The sequence below is a fragment of the Stomoxys calcitrans genome, chromosome 1 (genome assembly GCF_963082655.1).
Source record: "Stomoxys calcitrans chromosome 1, idStoCalc2.1, whole genome shotgun sequence".
NCBI classification, from domain to species: Eukaryota; Metazoa; Arthropoda; class Insecta; order Diptera; family Muscidae; genus Stomoxys; species Stomoxys calcitrans.
In genome coordinates this window covers 143,731,632-143,751,207 of record NC_081552.1, presented here as the reverse complement: position 1 = coordinate 143,751,207, position 19,576 = coordinate 143,731,632, and the positions used below count along the sequence as shown (strand labels likewise).

The window sequence follows — 19,576 nt, the reverse complement described above, 5'->3', positions numbered from 1 at the left end:
CCTTTTCAGCTACCAGTAATTCTTCAAGTGATTTTCTTTCTTTTTCGGTCAAATGTGGACCTTCACTTCGACGGAGCTTTATATCAATTGAATTTAATTCAATTGGTGTGAATATTTCATCGCAATACTCATCGTATTTTACTTTCTTTGGAGGTGGAAAAAGACTTGAAACAGATTGGATTTCGGTATTTTCTGAAACTGAGTCTTTAAAGATTTTGTTTATACTTTTTGGCGAGTAATCATTATTGCCATTCTCGAACCAGGACAAAAAGTCTTTTACATCGTCTGGTGTCTCATTCACCTTTTTAATCGAAGAAATACTATTTAGTATACCAGGTTGATGAAGTTTGAAGCTAAAATTTGTTGACGGATCATCTTTAAAATGCCATATACGTTGGGCTAGGTCCAGAACAATATTATTTTCTTCAAGGAAATCTATTCCTAGTAGGGTTCTGTTTCCTATAGCCTTGGGCAAACAAATGAAACGTATTTTCTTAAAGCGTTTTCCAATTATAATATCCACTACTGTAGAGTATACGGTCTCATTTCTAGCAATACCATCTGCCAGTATAATCTCAGCGCATACTTTTTGGAATGGTACCTCTTTTTGAATTAGCTTTTGATAAAGATGGTAACCAGCAACGCTAGTTCGAGCTGCGGTGTCAAAATATGCCTCTCCCTGTAAACCATTTACATTTATGTCCACCACTGGGACGTTACGTCCCACTACTGTAGAATGCATGGAATTAAAATCAAGGTGACCATCTCTTGGATCAGTATTCGAATTTGTTTTATTACAGAATGGGCAATTTGAGCGGTAGTATCCTGCTGCTCCACATCCGTAACAGTTCAAATTTGTTTCTGGCCTTTCCTTAGCATTTTTGTGCTTTTCTGCTTCAATTTTCTTGAAACAATTTTCTGCCAAATGGTTTCGTTTTCTGCAGAAAGTGCATCTTAGGACAGATTTTCCCTGATTTTCGGCTGGCTTTGACTTTTCTTCCACCTTATCTTGCCTATTCTCAGCAACAAGCATTTCAATTTCCCTTGCCTTACATAGGAGATCATGAAAAGATGTTACGCTTTCTCTTTGAATTCTTTCTCGGATTTTCAAACTAAGCTGGCTAAATATCATGTTAAGCATAGTATTTTCTGAAAGTTTTTCTGATAGTTGTGCGAAAAGTCGTCGCTTTCTACAAATGAAACTGTCTGTAGTCTCAAACAACTTTTGTTTTTCTTGCGCAATCTCACTGAATATTCGCCAATCTGGTTTTGGAGGTGCAAAGGCTCCTCGTAAAAGATCTACAGCATCATTGAATGTCTTCGCTTCATCCTTGACTCCTTGCCACCAACTGGAAGCGTAGCCTTCTAATAATAGGGGAAGACTAGTGAGTGCCAGAAAGTCTGAAATATTTTCGGCTTCTTTATAGACTAAAATTGTAGCTAAAAAATCTTCTACGTTTGTCGAATTTCGGTTGCCATGAAAACGAGCTGTGCAGTTACTAAATGTCGATTTGACTTCTTGTCTGACGCTTAAACCACTTATGAGTGTTCTGAATTGGGCATCGCTTAAGACCATATTTCGTGAAGCCTCGCTTGTGGTTCCAGAAGAACCTTTTGTACTAGCGCTTGTACTTGCACTTGTACTAGAACTAGTATTTGAATTTGCCTTGGCAACATTCTGAGTGCGGTCCAACTCCATTGCTAATCCACTGTTTAGGGTATCAGTTAAAGATGACGTTGAACGTGGGCTTCGCCTTACAGCCATATAGGGTAAAATATATTTTCAAAATAGGGGAACCCTGTTTAAGAGAATCTTCTTCAACCTCGCTGCCTATAGCAATATCACCTCTCTTTATATGGAATATCACTCAAATTCAAAGCAACAACGCAAGCCTTCTTTGCAACGACAACAACGAATGGTCAAACCGATGACTGAGATGATGAATTGCAATAACAACAGAAGCAAATGAAATAATGGTTATGCTGAAGATATGCAACAACAACTACAGAAGCAACAGAAATGATGATCGTGGTGATGATTTGCAACAACAACACTGGTGGGATTTGACGACTAATGCAATTGAGTATCAGCAAGAACGCAATAATGCACTGAAACCAAACCAATGCTGGACAACAACAACAATACTCCAAGAATAATCAGAGCAGTATGGTCGGACAAATGTTTGATGACGTCAGCACCACGTTGAAACCACAGGAATAGTAAAAATCTTATTAATTTTCAGGAAACTTAAGTTTTTGTTGGGCGCCAATTGTAGGGAATGGATGAAGGGTCCAACCCTAGGATATATTAAGGGCAGGATGAAGGGTCCAACCCTAGCAGTTTTGAGGGCAAGATTAAGGGTCCAACCCTAGTGGTTTTATATTTCATTAAATTATGAATTTTATGAACAAATCCTAACCAGACGAAACGTCCTAGCTGGATAATGTTCAGTTTAATTTTATATTTATTTTACGGGCCAGGTCAGACTTAAAAGTCCTAACTTGTCCTCCTATGAGTTTCTTCCGCTTTAAATAATGAGACAACTGTCTTCGTTGAATGCTATTAGAAGAAGAATTTTATTTTTAACAAAGTTTAAGACTAAGCCTACAAGTGTTTGACAAACTTAATCTGTTATACACTCAAAACAAAAGAAAACATGTTATACAAACGAGAGTGAGAGTACTCACTATAGATCATATGACAAAACGTATAATAAAGAAAGAGACAAATGCTATTAGGTGAGTGATAATGATTCGAGTGTAAAATTGCAAATGAGAGAATAAATCCATGGTATATAAATCAATGGTATAAGTTAATGTTACAAATGGTAAAAATATCAATGGTATAAATCAAAACTCAAAAGAGTGTTTTAATATTTAACGTTAAAGAGAAATTGGTTACACTCAAGCAAAAATCTAAGTTCAAATAAAATTAAAGTGCATTACGTATAATATCAAAAATATAATTATCTTCAATGTGATTTATATAAAAGCTGCTTCTACAAGAGCTATATATAAATCTGGGCCGATTTCTATGAAATTCACCAGTTGTATTGAGAGTCAAAAGAAATCGTTGAACAAATGAGCACTTTTTTGCAATATTTCTCAAAATCGGACGAACACATATATGGAAGCTATACCTAAATCTGAACCGATTTCAAGCAAACTCCTCAGATACAGTGGCAGTCATCGAGGAAAGCGTTTTGCAAAATTTTGGCAATTTGGAAATTCACCAGTAATGTCAAGAGTCAAGGAAAATCCTTCCTGCCAAATTTCCAGAGAATCGGTTAACAAAAGACCATTTTATTGCAATACTGCTGCAAATCGGACGAACATATATATGGGAGCTATATCTAACCGATTTTGACCAAACTCTATGAATATTGTAGTAGTCGTCGATAAAAGCGTTGTGCAATATTTTGGCAAGATTGGTCAATAAATGCGCTTGCAGTGGCTCTAGGAGTGAAAATCGGGCGATATATATCTATATGTTCATATATATATATAACTATATATAAATCTGAACCGATTTCCATAAAATTCACCAGTAATGTCGAGAGTCGGTAAAAAAAACCTTCCTGCCAAATTTCAAGAGAATCGGTTAACAAATTACCATCTTTTTTGATTTATTACTGAAAATCGGACGAACATATATATGGAAGATATATCCAGATCTGAACCGATTTTTTCCCATTTCAATAGGCTTCGTCTCTAGACCGACTAAGTTATAATACCCGCACCCTAAGACCGCACTAAGTTATAATACCCTGTACCACAGTAGTGGTATAGGGTATAACAACATATTCCACTCTGTATATAAACTTTATATTTATATACTTATTTATTTATTTTATCCACGCATCTCTTTTGTTCCTTACAAATATAAATGAATGTATGCTGTGTCGAATGTATGTAATCAAAGGTCAACAATGGTCAGAAGCCAAATCAAATTTACAATTATATTTCATGTAATTGGTAAAAACTAATTTTTTATCAAAAGGATGAAGGATTGAATTATGTTTTCTTCGAGACAAAATTGTATGCGTTTGCATCGCGAATGTGTGTTCATATTTATGTACCATAATTATGCATGTAATTTGATTAGGTTTATTGTATGTTTATCATTGTATAATAAATTAAATTAAAGAACATAATCCTATTTCATTCGGCATTCTTGTATGTACTTTCAACAAAACTCACTGCACATTACCATCATTCAACTTGCTGTGCTGAATTATTGAAAACAAAAATTGGAATGAAAACTATGCTATAAACCAAAATCCACCACCACCACCACCAAAATACCACCGCCAAAAAAAACCGTTGCCAATGCTATTCTCGAATCGGAAAACGAGCAGGCGAAGATAATATGCTTTCCGATCAACCTTACCGATATCTGACAGTTGATGAAATGAAATCCTTAGGAGATGATTCCTTGCCTATTGATGTGACACGTGATGAGCGGATTGACTCAAACCGCATGGCCCAGAGTGCTGAATACACCAATGCTGGATTGCAGCAGCAACAGCAGCAGCAGCCGCAACCTGCTGTAGAAAGTGCTATCAGTCCCCACAAGGCACAGAACAACTATGGTGCAGTTCATACTAAAACAATGCTTGATGGGGGCATTTATATATCCAATGATATGCTGAATGGTGAAGATCCACAACATGAAGGGTAAGTTGAAAATAACCACGTGAATATCATTTTCAGTTTTTTTCTCACCAAAGACGAGAATAAAGTTATCAAGTTATCAAAGGTTATACGAAATTTTATATATTGTATTTCATACGGTCGGAAATGGATAATTCGATGGGTTGCAAACGGAATGACAGAATTAATATACCCCCGGCGTTCGGTGGTGGGTATAAAAATATACTAAATAATGAACACCCAATAATTTTTTTGTTCCCCGAATAATCGTGATTTTCTCGTGAGCCGTGACTTCTCGCGATCCGTGATTTTTCTAGTGAGCCGTTATTTTCTCCTCGTGAGCTCTTTTTGAGCCGAGCGTGAACGAAACTTTTTTCTCGTGAGTGTGCGAGAGTGATGGAGAAAATCAGCAAGAGCAAGATTCATATTGCCTTAATTCAGGAGCCATGGACGACCCGGAACAAAGTCTCTGGACTAAACCATATCAACTACCAATTATTCTATGCTATCACTGGTACTCGGCCGAGGACCTACGTTTCCCCATAGTTGTCAACGTCGGATGCAACAGTGGTGAGACAGGGAGACGGTCACCGACACCGTCACCAACGTCGGAGCTGCAACGGCTTGTGAGGAAAGCAAAACAGACGGGAAACGAGGTGCTAATAGGGTGTAATGCGAACTCTCACCACATTTTGTGAAGTAGCACCAACACTAATTAGCGGGGCCAAGCCCTGGCAGAGTTCTTGAATACTAACGACCTAATAACACTTAATATTGGTAACACCGCTACCTTTGGTAATTGGATTAGGGAGGAGGTATTAGATGTGACGATATGTTCCGAAAATCTGATCGATGAGGTTCAGGATTGTAGGGTCTCCATGGAACACTCTTTCTCTGACCATCGCTACATTAGGTTTAGAATAGCACGGCCAGCGCCGAATCCGATAAGCTTCTGCGAACAGGTCGATAGCGTTAATGACGCCGCCAAGATAAAAAAGTTTCTCTCAAAAACCCATGTCCAAACTGAAACTTTAGTAGACGATATGGGAGTGAGAGCAGAGACAACGGAGGACATGTTGAGGCTTTTGATGAAAACCAATTTTCCACAGGATACGACGGGACTCGCGGAGACACCGGAATCTTGGAATAATGACGTTGATCGAAGGTTTATAATAACGGAATTTATGGTGAAGGAATCCTTGAGGAGCTTCAAACCATTTAAGTCACCCGAACCTGATGGATGTGGACACCATTATAAAGAGTATGACATCCAGCGAACTGCTCAAATACAAACAGCATGCCTATGTCAAGGGAAGGTCGGTGGAGACTGCCCTGCACGAGGTTCTGCATAAAATAGAAAAATCCTTCGATGCCAATACGTACACACTGGCGGTATGCAATGACTTCGAGGGGGCTTTAACAATGTGACCAGTACCGGGTGGACCCGGTCCTTAGAGACTGGATAAACCATTTGCTAAGAAACAGGTGGATAAATTGTGTGTCCAATGACATGAAATGACAGTTTTTTATTTATTTATTTACACCCGCACAATAACAATACAAAATTCTTATAATTAAAGTATGGGTAATTTCTCCAACAAATATTATATAAAAATTTAAACTGGTTATAAGAATACCTTATTGACTATGTGACAATAACTAAAAGTTGTCTGTCACACCAGTTAACAATTGCGTTTCGTCTGCTAAATATTTTATAGTAAAGAAATAATATGCATTTGCTTAATATTTATAAAATTAATATAATTTCAAAACATTTCATGAATTATACATTTTCTGTAATTTAATGCAGTACGAACATAATTATACAAATTTTCCCAGTTATTATTTCCTTCACCATTTAATAAGCTAATTAGCTCTCCTTCCTCTAATTGACTCTTTCCTAAATATCTAATCCTTAGTTCTCTCATAATTGGGCATTTTGCAATGAAATGTTGTATAGTTTCATTTTGCTCTGTGTTACATAAGGTACATTGCGGACTAACCGCTCGGTTAAAAGAGTTGGCATTTAATGGCAGTATATCGGCTCTGGTCCTCATTAAGATAGAGATTTTATCCAGCTTATAGAAATCTTTCATATAATTTATGCCTACAGTGTAATTTAGAAATCTGTAGTAACGGGTTTCGCTTGTTAGAGCACGATCAATTTTTTCCGAATAACTTTGTGACTTGAGTTCTTGCATCAACGCATGAGTTTTTAAATTCCATTCTTGAGCATTTCTCGTCAAATTATCAGTCGAGATATTTGCCTCGCTCATCCTGCTCATTAACGCCTCTGCCCAAAAAAATTCTTCTATTCCATACCTTCAATGCTAGTTTATGTGGCAGTCTTTCGTTTCCATATTGATACAACGCCTTAGAAATATAATTCATATGCATTTGTAGCGTGTAGAAGTGATTGTCAACAGTATCGGTCTCCAACGACAGAATATAGTTCGGTATAAAATCAGGGATTTTAAGAGCCCTTTTAAGAAAATACCTTTGAAGCTTGTCCACCTCTTCAAACCAGGAGTAGCCCCATATCTGGGCAGCATACGCCTGAGTGGATCTGCATACACTCTTAAAAATTCTCCACTTTGATAAAAGGTTAACCTGTGGTCTGTTTATCAGTGATTTCCACGTTGAATTAATGCAAGTTTTGGATAACTTATTCCTTTTTTCAACATGTTTTGTAAATGACATCGTCGGTGTTAGTATGACTCCCAAGTAAGAATATTCATTTACAATTTCGATGTCTTGATTGCGGTATGACCATTTATTGTTTGCAGGTAATCGACCTCCGTTTCTAAACACCATTATTTTCGATTTCTCCAGATTTATCAAAAGATTCCATTGTATACAATACTCCTCGAGCTTAAGTATCATATTTTGCAAAACAACTCTCTCTTCCGCTAGTATTACTATATCGTCTGCATATAATAACACTCTAATATTGAGGTCCTCCAACATTAGACCCCCTTCCAGCCAGTCATGGAGATCATTCAAATAAAGAGTGAAAAGTTGAGGTGATAAAAGACATCCTTGCCTCACTCCTGAATACGTAATGAAGTATTCTGATAGATCGTTTCCAGTCCACACAACAGATTTTGTATTCTGGTATAAAATTTGTATCATATTCACCATTTTGGTGGACATTCCTGCAGTATGCAATTTATATATCAAAAGGTTTCTTGATACCCTATCAAAAGCCGCGGAAAAATCAACAAAAAAGGCATACACCTTTTTCTTCTCTGCCAATTTCAGCTGGACTATAGACGACAGATTGAATATATTGTCCACTGTTGAATAGCCTGCTCTGAATCCAGCTTGATACTCGTTCAGTACATTGTTTTTTATAGACCATTTCGAAATTCTTGCATTTAAGACTCCCATCAGTACCTTTGCCATAGTGTTCATAAACGATATTCCCCTGTAGTTGCCTGGTGTCTCAGTATTTCCCTTCTTGTGTATTGGGAATATGACCGTTTCGTTTAGAATATCATCTACTTGCCCAGTGTTAAACACTTTATTATATATTCTTGCCATTTCTTCTAAAAACTCGTTTGATGCATTCTTGTAGAATTCGTACGGCACTCTATCTATACCTGGGGCTTTGTTATATTTCGTGTTTTTTAAGATGCTGCGTATTTCCGCTACATCAATATCTCGGTCCAAATCTTGATCGGTCTGATGAAATATAGCGTACTGAATATCATTTGCAGTAAGTGGTTGGTTTAAAAGAGCGCTAAAATATGTTTTGAAATCGTCTGATGATATGCTTGTACTTATTTTAAAGTTTTGACCTCTTATTTGTCTAGCAATCTTCCACCATTCCTTGGGATCAGATGCTCGGCTTAGTTTTTGTTCCAGATCTTTGATAAATTCAATTTTACTCCGATTGCAGATGTCTTTATATGATTTTACAGCATTCAAATATATTCTCCTATCCTCCAGTGTATCTGTTCTTCTAAAGTTTTTGAGACATTCAAAGGATCTACTTCTTGCCTTCTCACACTCATAATTAAACCACTTGCTTTTGTATTTTAAAATGTACTGTTTTTTTGGAGCTGGGACTGAATTTTTTACTATATTTACAAGATCGGTTAAATTGTTTATACTTCTTCCAGCATCCAACAAACATCTATTCAAATTTCCTTGATATCGGTCTTTTTCGTGGTCCTTCCATTTCAACTTTGGCAAAAGGCTCAATGGTTTTATTGTTTTTTGGTTTTGTTTAACATTCATTTCAATATACAGTGGTAAGTGATCAGACCATATTTTTTCCTCAATGCCGAATTTGTGTATGTTCTTAAGTATATCCAGTGATACCGAAGCAATGTCATTAACAGAAGATCCAATTGTACTGATATAAGTAAAATTTCCATCCTCATCCCCAAGTGTTCTTCCATTCAGTACAATGAGTCCATTATCGTCACAAAATTCTAGAAATCTTTTGCCTTTTGAATTCAAAATTGGATCCTTAGATCTCCTTGTCTCCAAACCCGCCGAAAATTCTGTCGCCAAAGCGTCTTGAAGCTGTTGTTGCTGCATACCAATTCTAGCATTTGTGTCCCCTGCTATAATTATACTTGTCTCTTCGATTCCTAGAAAAGTATCTTTCAATAATCCAAACTCAGTATTCCAGTTCTCTCCTCTAATATATATTGGTATATATGTAAACTTCATGTGCAGTGATTCAATTTTCACTACGATGAAACCATTTTCCGTCATGTATTCATGTTTGACTCCTCTCTTTAATAAATTTTTCTTTATACCACAAAGAATTCCACCACTTGCTCTACCATAATGATTTACCCGTTTTGCTGCCTGCCAGAATAGATCGAAATCATTAAAATATTTTGACCATCTTTCTGTCTGATTTTCCATGATATGTGTTTCAAGTAAAGCAAACATTTCAAAACTCCCAATATATGAGAAAAATTCGGGATATAAACATTTATTATTGAGACCGTTTATATTGTATGAAAGGATTCTAAATATGCCAGATATAAGATCATTTTCCTCTTCTACTACACCCCTCATTAAATTATTAGATTTTACTGTTTTTTCTAGTTTTTTGACTCCCAATTCTTTTTTAATATATTATATTTAATGTTTAAATTAAAATTATCTCCAAATAATTCCTTCATAACAGTGATTGCATCAATAGTACCACATACCAATTTCCGATCTTTGTTCCACTTGAACCATTTACTTCCAACTCTTAGCTTGTCATCTCGAATTTTAATTTGATGTGCCTTGCTAAACTCCATTAACTGTTTTCTTAGCTGCAGCATAATTATTTTGTCTCTTCTTCTTTCTGCGTTCAAATCACGTTCTACATATATATTTGTGCCCCTCAGATTCCTGGTTTTGCTTATAACATCCTCAACATCGTTTTCCGATTCAAATTCCACCAAGACTGCGGTCATTCTCTCCTTTTGGTATAGAGTTTTCACCGATTTAACGGTCTTTTCTACCTGTAACACAGTAGAACATAGTTTTTGGATTTCAATTTTGTTCGCTTGCCCAGCTGCAATTCCTCTAAACACCAAATTTTTGCCTTTAATTTGGGATTCCAAGTCGTTTAATCGCCTTTTCAATAGATTGTTTTCCTCCTTCAAAAGTTCCATCTCATGGACTAACGCTTCGTTTTGCGATTTTAGCTCTTTGACATCTTCTGAGAGTTTCGCAATACTTCCCAATACTTCTTCATTGCACTCCTTTATAATTGCTTTGAGATTTGCAACGCTCAACTCCGATACTTTTTGTTGCTCATTACTCATCTTAGCAACTTTCGAAAATTTCTCCGTTTCCACCTCAGGAGATAAGTTAAACGCCTTTCTTTTTTCCAGGTTGTTGAAAATATTTTTTGCGGTGTATTTTAAATTTGCAAAACTGCTTGTAACGGTTTTAGAAAGTAATTGTGAATGGTAATGTTATTGTGAATGGTATGTAGTGTAAACACTGCCTTTATTTGCGAATGACAGATGGTCAGCGATCAGCTGATATTGTAAATATGAATATTTATTTTTTATCCACTTGGCCAATCGGTTAACATTGATTTCTTATACTTCCAACAAATTAGAAATATTGTCAATTTTACCAAAGTTTTTTACTTAAATTTCTGTATGAAGCAGTCCTCCTGTACACCTACGTTCACCGCCTGGGCCACTCCGAGCTACCTCCGATAGTTTGGGTTCCTTTTTTTGTGAGAAACACTTCTTTGACCGGCGAAAATCAATATTCCTTCTGGAGCTCAACAAAACGTGTATGTATTTAACAGTGAAACTTTCCCAATGACATAAATATAAGGGAGAAAGTGGCACAAGGCACGTCGCAGGGTGGCATTTTATCGCCACTCCTATGGGTGACCATCATACATAACCTATTACGGATGCTAACTGAGGAGGGATTTGAACCCGTTTGCTACGCATACGATGTTATAATACTTCTAAGAGGTAAGGATCCGAACGAGCTATGCACAAGGGCCGAAAGGGTCTTGCATATGGCGTATTATTGGGCTAGACCCAGACGTCTCAATGTTAACCCAGAGAAGACTGAAATATCCCTGTTCACGAGGAAGACGAAGGTGGGCGAATTTAACGCACCACGTTTCCGCAATAAGACGATTTCGATATCTGACAAGGTCAAATACTTAGGTGTGATCTTGGGCAGGAAACTGAATTGGAAGTATCACATTCAGGAGCGTACTGAGAAGGCTCACAGATGTTGGGAACTATGTAGACGGGCCGTAGGCTCGAAATGGGGCCTGAAACCTAGGATAGTCCACTGGCTCTACAGGAGCATGATAAGAGCAATACTTACTTACGCCTCAGTAGTTTGGTGGACTGCGATGGAGAACAAGTGCAACATAAGGACCATACAACAGGTTCAGAAAACATGTTGTCTAGGCGGAGCGATGAGGACCTTGGGCACTTGGGCACTGGAGACTATCTTAGATATACGACCCATTGACATAAGATTAAGTGTGAGGCAGCCACTGCGGCTTTCAGACTTAAGGCGATGGGAGAATGGATTGAGGATGGGAGCAGCTCATACCATCGCGGTATAATCGAGGCGACGATAGGAAACCTTAAAGCAAGAGAAGAGGTTTCCGATCGGATACCTGAAGTCGAGTGCGAGGCACTGCTGCCATCGGCACAGTCTTGGATTGACGGAACCCTAGTATTGCCATCTGGAAGATCATATTACACGGATGGATCAAAGCTAGAGGACAGAGTGGGCCTGGGGGTTTACATTGAAAACCCAGGGACTGACATCTGTTTTAGACTGCCTGACCATAATACGGTCCTGCAGGCGAAGATCCGGGCAATCACGGAATGCGTGAAGTGGTGCGGTGCTAACGCGAGGACGTCGAGTCTGAACATCTTTACCGACAGTAAAATTGCCATAAGGGCAATATTAACGAGGACGGTGAGGTCACGAACAGTTCTGCAGTGTAAGAAGGAGATTAACGTCTTCTCTGAGGATGGCAAAATCGGCATCGTTTGGGTGCTGGGCCATAACGGAGTAAGGAGAAATGAAAGGGCAGACGACTTGGCGGTGAAGGCCAGAGGACTGCCGTCAATAAACTTGGTTAACCCGATGACTTTCGGGTCGACGCAGACCGAGTTAAGGGAGTGGGCGACGAATGATCATGCAACATTGTGGAACAGCGAAACGTTCGGTAGGACGGCGAAAATCCTATGGGGGATCCAGATCGTGAAAAGACGAGGCTATTACTGAAAGGAAGCAAGAAGGAGGTCAGTATAGCTATTGGTATCATAACGGGACACATAGGACTACGAGCTCACTTATGTAAAATCGGTGCGGCAAGTGATAGCATGTGTAGGGCTTGCGGGGAAGATGATGGGATGTTGGAGCATTTCCTTTGCCATTGCCGGGCTTTCGCGTCCAACAAATACCGGTACTTAGGTGGAGACACAATATCAGACATGAACCAACTTAGGGGAGTGGCATTGAAAACAATTAAGGATTTTGTAAGTAGCACGGAATTCCTAACTTAAAATGTTCTTTTTAGAGGTTACTTTATTAGTTTTTAGAACGCACAACAAGCCGATTACTGGCTTAGGTGTATGTCTATAGTGGCATGGTGCGGATTAATATCTGCACCCTCTTTTCAACCTTACCCAACTTAACCTATGCACTACTGAAGGTTGAGGATATACTCATTTTGTCATTCCGTTTGCAACACATGTATTAATTCGTGACAATATATATAAACTCGTGATCGTCGTGGTAAAATTCTTAGACAACTTAGCGATTAATTGTCATGTACCCCGATGAATCTTTTCTCATTTGAGCTCGTTTGATATGTATTTTTGACCTGATTCTGCAAAAATGTATTACATAAAGCGGTATAAGATTTCAAAACCCATGCCAAATAGGTCTGGTGATTCTGTTGAGTGTCCAGATCCAGGAACTCTGGGTCTGGCTGGGCAATTAAACAGGTGACATGTGTTGTGTGGTCCGTGGTCACAATCGGGACATACATCTTGCACGTCGGCATCAATTCTTGCTCTATAGGAGTTGAGGCGGCTGCATCTGCCGGAACGTAATTGAACCAGAACTACTCGGGTTTGCCGGGGGAGGTCAACTCCTTCAGGTGCAATGGGAGGCGTTCGTTCTCCAAGGACCACATTCACCCGGTAGCTTTTTACCACATCTGCTACCGTGTCTGCATGAACATTGTTTAGACCCGCTTGATATGCCGCTTGATCTAGAAGTTCCCTCCTGTAGCGCTGAACCTCACGCTCTAGATCATGTAGATCTACCTTAAATCTTCTGAGCGGTCGGTACCTATCCACAATATGATGATTTGGAATACCAAAAGGTATTGCAAAATCTCATATTGTGGATAACTCGCCTTGTCATAACGATCATCATAGGCACTCAATATTTGTGCAAGAGCCGGTGTCGCCCGGCCTCTCACTGAGACTTTCCACTCCATTCCGTTGATTGTCCGCGACTGCCGTTGCAACTACTCCGTATGGAGCATTCCACTATCCGCAACTTCTGGACGGCGCCCGGTAGCTCGCAGCTAAGCTTCTCGTGACAGCAATGAACCCCACACAGATTGGACTTCAATGTTCCAGACTGTGTGGTGCTCACAGCTATCCCGTGCCGGGAAGGTTTCTTTGTCAGTACCCAAAGTTCTGCCGGAAAGTGACTTGAGGACCTTGTTTCTGCGATGTGCTGCTGAGTGAAAAATCACTTACCTGCACATCGCTGATGTGTAGTGCCTTAAATCAATTGACAAACCTGGCGAAAATTTTGTTAAGAGCCATAGAAAGAGAAATTTTCGTTACCGAAAATTTCACTTGCAGGTACGCAGCTCAAATGAAATTTTCTTTGCCCAGCAGGGTGACATAATAAGCATTGCAGGATTTTTTCTTGCAATTTAGAATGAAAATCCAGGTTTTAATAGATCCATGCGACAGGAAATAAAGTCATTTGCAAATAAAAAGGTTAATTTCAGTACATATGTACTTTGTTAACCAAAAATGATTAAAAATCGTCCAAAACTGTAAATTGGTGTTGTTCGCCATCTTGTAGTCTACACAACTATTTTCCAGTGGAGACATAAGTCTTGACTGCAAACGAAAATTTCGTTTTAGGTACGCCCACCACTTTACACAGAAATGTGTAGTCATAACTTGACAGATATTGGACACGTTCTGTCCAAAATAAAGTCATAAAAAGAGAAGAAAAGTATGGAAAATTAAATAAAATAAAAGAAAAGAAAAAATCGTTGTCCCTTTTTTAACCAAAACTGTAATCAACACTTACACACCTTATTACGAACATGATGTGCTGCATAAACTGCCTATAAAGCCAGGTTTCTCATTTTCCGGTTACAATTTATCGTATCTACATTCTTCTAGTTAAAGGCAGTATGCACCTCTGGCGAAATTTTTGTTACCATAAGAATGTGTTGACATATCCTAAGCGAAATTTTCGTGACAGTTACCGACAATTTCGCTTGCAGGTAGGCGCAGCTAAAATGAAATTGTCTTTGCCAAAAAGGATGGTATAATAGGCATTGGAGAATTTTTGTTTGCAACTACAAATAAAAATGTATATTTTATCCTTTCTCGCAACGTGAAATAGAGGTATTTGTAAACACAATAAAAAGTGGAGAAAAGTATGGAAAATTAAATAAAATCAAAGAAAAAATCGATGTCCCGTTTTTGGCAAAAACTGTAATCAACACGTACACACGATGAGTACGATCATGATGTGCCGTATAAACTGCCTATAAGGCCGCGTTTCTCATTTTCCGGTTACAATTTGTCGTATCTATATTCTTCCGGTTAAAGGCAGTATGCACCACTGGCGAAATTTTTGTTACCATAAGAATGTATTGACATATCCTAAGCGAAATTTTCGTTGCCGATGAAATTGTCTTTGCCGAACATGATGACATAATAGGCATTGGAGAATTTTTGTTTGCAACTACAAATGAATTTTATACTTTTATCGTTTCATGCAACATTGAATAGAGGTATTTGTAAATAAAAACGTTTAATTTCAGTACATATCTACTTTATTAGATAAAAATCGGGCAAATTCATAAATCGATGTTTATCGCCATCTTGTAGTCTAAACAACTATTTTCTAGTGGAGACATAAATGTCTTGGCTGCAGCCGAAAATTTTGTTTGAGGTGCGTACTCCACTTAAAGGAATTTGATAAACCTTAGCCAGCCACCGGTTAGTGACTTATCATCCCGCAAAATACAACTGTTTTTTGTTTACCAATTATCGCGTTATATTAAGTGTGTTCGCCTACTTATCCAATAACAATATGCCAGTAAAATTTGAATGAGAGTAAGAAACTTCTGCTGGGAAAAAACCTCCAGCAGAAATTATTAAGTGTGTTCGCCTACTTATCCAATAAAAATATGACAGTAAAATTTGAATGAGAGTAAGAAACTGCTGCTGGGAAAAAAACCTCCAGCAGAAATTTGCAACCTCTCATTTACAAAACTCTCCAAATGCTTTGCACTCTCACACTCTCTCTTATTCGAAAAAGCAACGACATTGCGTAAACGGTTTTGCAAATTTTTGAGTAATTTGCGTAATTTTACCATATCTTCTAGATTACATTAAAATTTTACGAGAAAACCGGGTACCCTTCGTCTACCCGTACGGATAATTACCCGGCAAGGGATAACTATGAACACCACACGAGTTGGAGCTTTGAGCTCGAATCCGTGTGACGTTATTCATTGTCAAGAGAAGCTTAGCTGGGAGCTACCGGGCGCGTCCATAGGTTGCGGGTCGTGGAATGCTCCATACGGAGTAGCTGCAACTGCAGTCGCGGACATTCAGCGGTATCAGGTGGAGAGCCTCAGTGAGAGGCCGGGTGGCACCGGCTCTTCCTTAAATACTGAGTGCCTATGATGCTCGATACGACAAGGCGAGTTATTGGCGCCTTTAAGTAACCAATGGCTATAATGTTTCCGCGGCGGTCGGTCGTATAGACCGGAACGAACTTGCTCGCCTAATGTGGCTACAACTACAATAACAACCTTTCGTCTACAGTATACAAACAAAATTTTCCAAGAACATTCCATTAAGAAACAGGAGCACATCATTCCGATTGAATTTCTTTTTTATAGCCCGAACGGCATGCCGCAGTGCGACAACTCTTTGGGGAGAAGTTTTTACATGACATAGTACCACACAAATGTTGCCTGCATTAGGAAGGGATAATCACCGCTGAACATTTTTTCGTATGTTCTTTCCAGGATTCGAACCCAGGTGTTCTGCGTCATAGGCAAACATGCTAACCTCTGTGCCACGGTGGCCTCCACTTCAGTTTAGCTCATATTAAAAAGGGCTTGAAAAGGTTTGACCAAACCCTTTTGGGGTTTCGCTGTACTGACCTAATTGCGTGACTATTACATGTAATATGCAACCCCCAGATTTGCTGTTTTACTGCATTATAAGTGAAGTAAAAAAACTCGGTTCCCGTATGGAAACCGATTCATAAAGCGGAAGAAATGCCTTTATTTCTTAAGTTATACATACATATTCCATTAGCCAGTCAGGTATTTTTATACCCTACACCATAGAATGGGGGGGTATACTAATTTCGTCATTCTGTTTGTAAAACTCGAATATTCGTCTGAGACCCCGTAAAGTATATATATTCTTGATCGTCGAGACATTTTATGTCGATCTAGCCATGTCCGTCCGTCCGTCTGTCTGTCGAAAGCACGCTAACTTCCGAAGGAGTAAAGCTAGCCGCTTGAAATTTCGCACAATTACTTTTTATTAGTGTAGGTCGGTGGGTATTGTAAATGGGCCATATCGGTCCATGTTTTGATATAGCTGCCATATAAACCGATCTTGGGTCTTGACTTCTTGAGCCTCTAGAGTGCGCAATTCTTATCCGATTTGACTGAAATTTTGCACATAGTGTTTAAGTATCACTTCTAATAACTGTGCTTAGTATGGTTTAAATCGGTCCATAACCTGGTATAGCTCTCATATAAACCGATCTTGGGCCTTGACTTCTTGAGCCTCTAGAGTGCGCAATTCTAATCCGATTAGAATGAAATTTTGCACCACGTGTTTTGTTATGATATACAACTGTGCCAAGTATGATTTAAATCGGTCCATGTTTTGATATAGCTGTCATATAAACCGATCTGGAATCTTGACTTCTTGAGCCTCTAGAGGTCGCAATTATTATCCGATTTGCCTGAAATTTTGTACGACGGATCCTCTCATGACCATCAACATACGTGTGTATTATGGTCTGAATCGGTCTATAGCCCGATACAGTTCCCATATAAATCGATCTCTCTATTTTACTTCTTGAGCTCCCAAAGGGGGGAATTCTTATTCGAATTGGCTGACATTTTACACAGGTCTCCAACATATAATTTAATTGTGGTCTAAACTGGATCATATCTTGATATCGCTCTAATAGCAGAGCAAATCTCTTCTTATATCAATTTTTGCCTAAGAAGAGATACCGGAAAAAGAACTCGAAAAATGAGCTCCATGGTGATGGGTATATAAGATTCGGCCCGGTCGAACTTAGCACGCTTTTACTTGTTTTTATACCCTCCACCATAAGATGGGGGGTATACTAATTTCGTCATTCTGTTTGTAACTACTCGAAATATTCGTCTGAGACCCCATAAAGTATATATATTCGTGATCGTCGCGACATTTTATGTCGATCTAGCCATGTCCGTCCGTCCGTCTGTCTGTCGAAAGCACGCTAACTTCCGAAGGAGTAAAGCTAGCCGCTTGAAATTTTGCACAAATACTTCTTATTAGTGTAGGTCGGTTGGTATTGTAAATGGGCCATATCGGTCCATGTTTTGATATAGCTGCCATATAAACCGATCTTGGGTCTTGACTTCTTGAGCCTCTAGAGTGCGCAATTCTTATCCGATTGGAATGAAATTTTGCACGACGTGTTTTGTTATGATATTCAACAACTTTGCTAAGTATGGTTCAAATCGGACCATAACCTGATATAGCTGCCATATAAACCGATCTTGGGTCTTGACTTCTTGAGCCTCTAGCGTGCGCAATTCTTATCCGATTGGAATGAAATTTTGCACGACGTGTTTTGTTATGATATCCAACAACTTTGTCAAGTATGGTTCAAATCGGTCCATAACCTGATATAGCTGCCATATAAACCGATATTGGGTCTTGACTTTTTGAGCCTCTAGAGTGCGCAATTCTTATCCGATTGGAATGAAATTTTGCACTACGTGTTTTGTTATGATATCCAACAACTTTTTCAAGTATGGTTCAAATCGGTCCATAACCTGATATAGCTGCCATATAAACCGATCTTGGGTCTTGACTTCTTGAGCCTCTAGAGTGCGCAATTCTTATCCGATTGGAATGAAATTTTGCACGACGTGTTTTGTTATGATATCCAACATCTGTGCCAAGTATGGTTCAAATCGGTCCATAACCTGATATAGCTGCCATATAAACCGATCTTGGGTCTTGACTTCTTAAGCCTCTAGAGTGCGCAATTCTTATCCGATTAGAATGAAATTTTGCACGACGTGTTTTGTTATGATATTCAACAACTTTGCCAAGTATGGTTCAAATCGGTCCATAACCTGATATAGCTGCCATATAAATCGATCTTGGGTCTTGACTTCTTGAGCCTCTATAGTGCGCAATTCTTATCCGATTGGAATGAAATTTTGCACGACGTGTTTTGTTATTATATACAATTAATGTGCCAAGTATGGTTCAAATCGGACCATAACCTGATATAGCTGCCATATAAACCGATCTGGGTCTTGACTTCTTGAGCCTCTAGAGTGCGCAATTATTATCCGATTTACCTGAAATTATGTACTACGGATCCTCTCATGACCATCAACATACGTGTTTATTATGATCTGAATCGGTCTATAGCCCGATACAGCTCCCATATAAATGGATCTCTCTATTTTACTTCTTGAGCCCCCAAAGGGCGCAATTCTTATTCGAAATGGCTAACATTTTACACAGGTCTCCAATATGTAATAATATAATAATAGCAGAGCAAATCTTTTCTTATATCCTTTTATGCCTAAGAAGAGATGCCGGGAGAAGAACTCGGCAAATGCGATCCATGGTGGAGGGTATGTAAGATTCGGCCCGGCCGAACTTAGCACGCTTTTACTTGTTTAAATATTTCATGGTCAAAATGCCAATTGTGAATTATTTCCTTTTAACAAATTTGCGCAAGTATTGTAAGTGCAGAACATGATGTCTTGCCTTAAGCAGATGCCTTTCAATACTATTTTACACTTAAAGCTATGAAATTTGTTGATTATTTATGTAGGTATATTGTAAATTTTGCAAAGACAATATATACGAGGTCTGCTCAAAAAATAAGCGTTATATTACATTTTTTCAAAAGG

At 38.6% G+C, this 19,576-nt stretch overlaps 1 protein-coding gene across 2 annotated transcripts in view; it reads left to right on the top strand.

Annotated features, from left to right (window-relative positions):
- The window catches only part of LOC106087780 (ankyrin-3), a 202,317-nt gene that overhangs the window by 121,630 nt on the left and 61,111 nt on the right, over nucleotides 1-19,576 (top strand). For both annotated transcript variants that reach the window (XM_059364700.1, XM_013252951.2), the window contains one exon: nucleotides 4,359-4,677. In XM_059364700.1, the coding sequence (XP_059220683.1) occupies nucleotides 4,359-4,677 (319 nt within the window). The remainder of the gene's footprint in view (nucleotides 1-4,358; nucleotides 4,678-19,576) is intronic.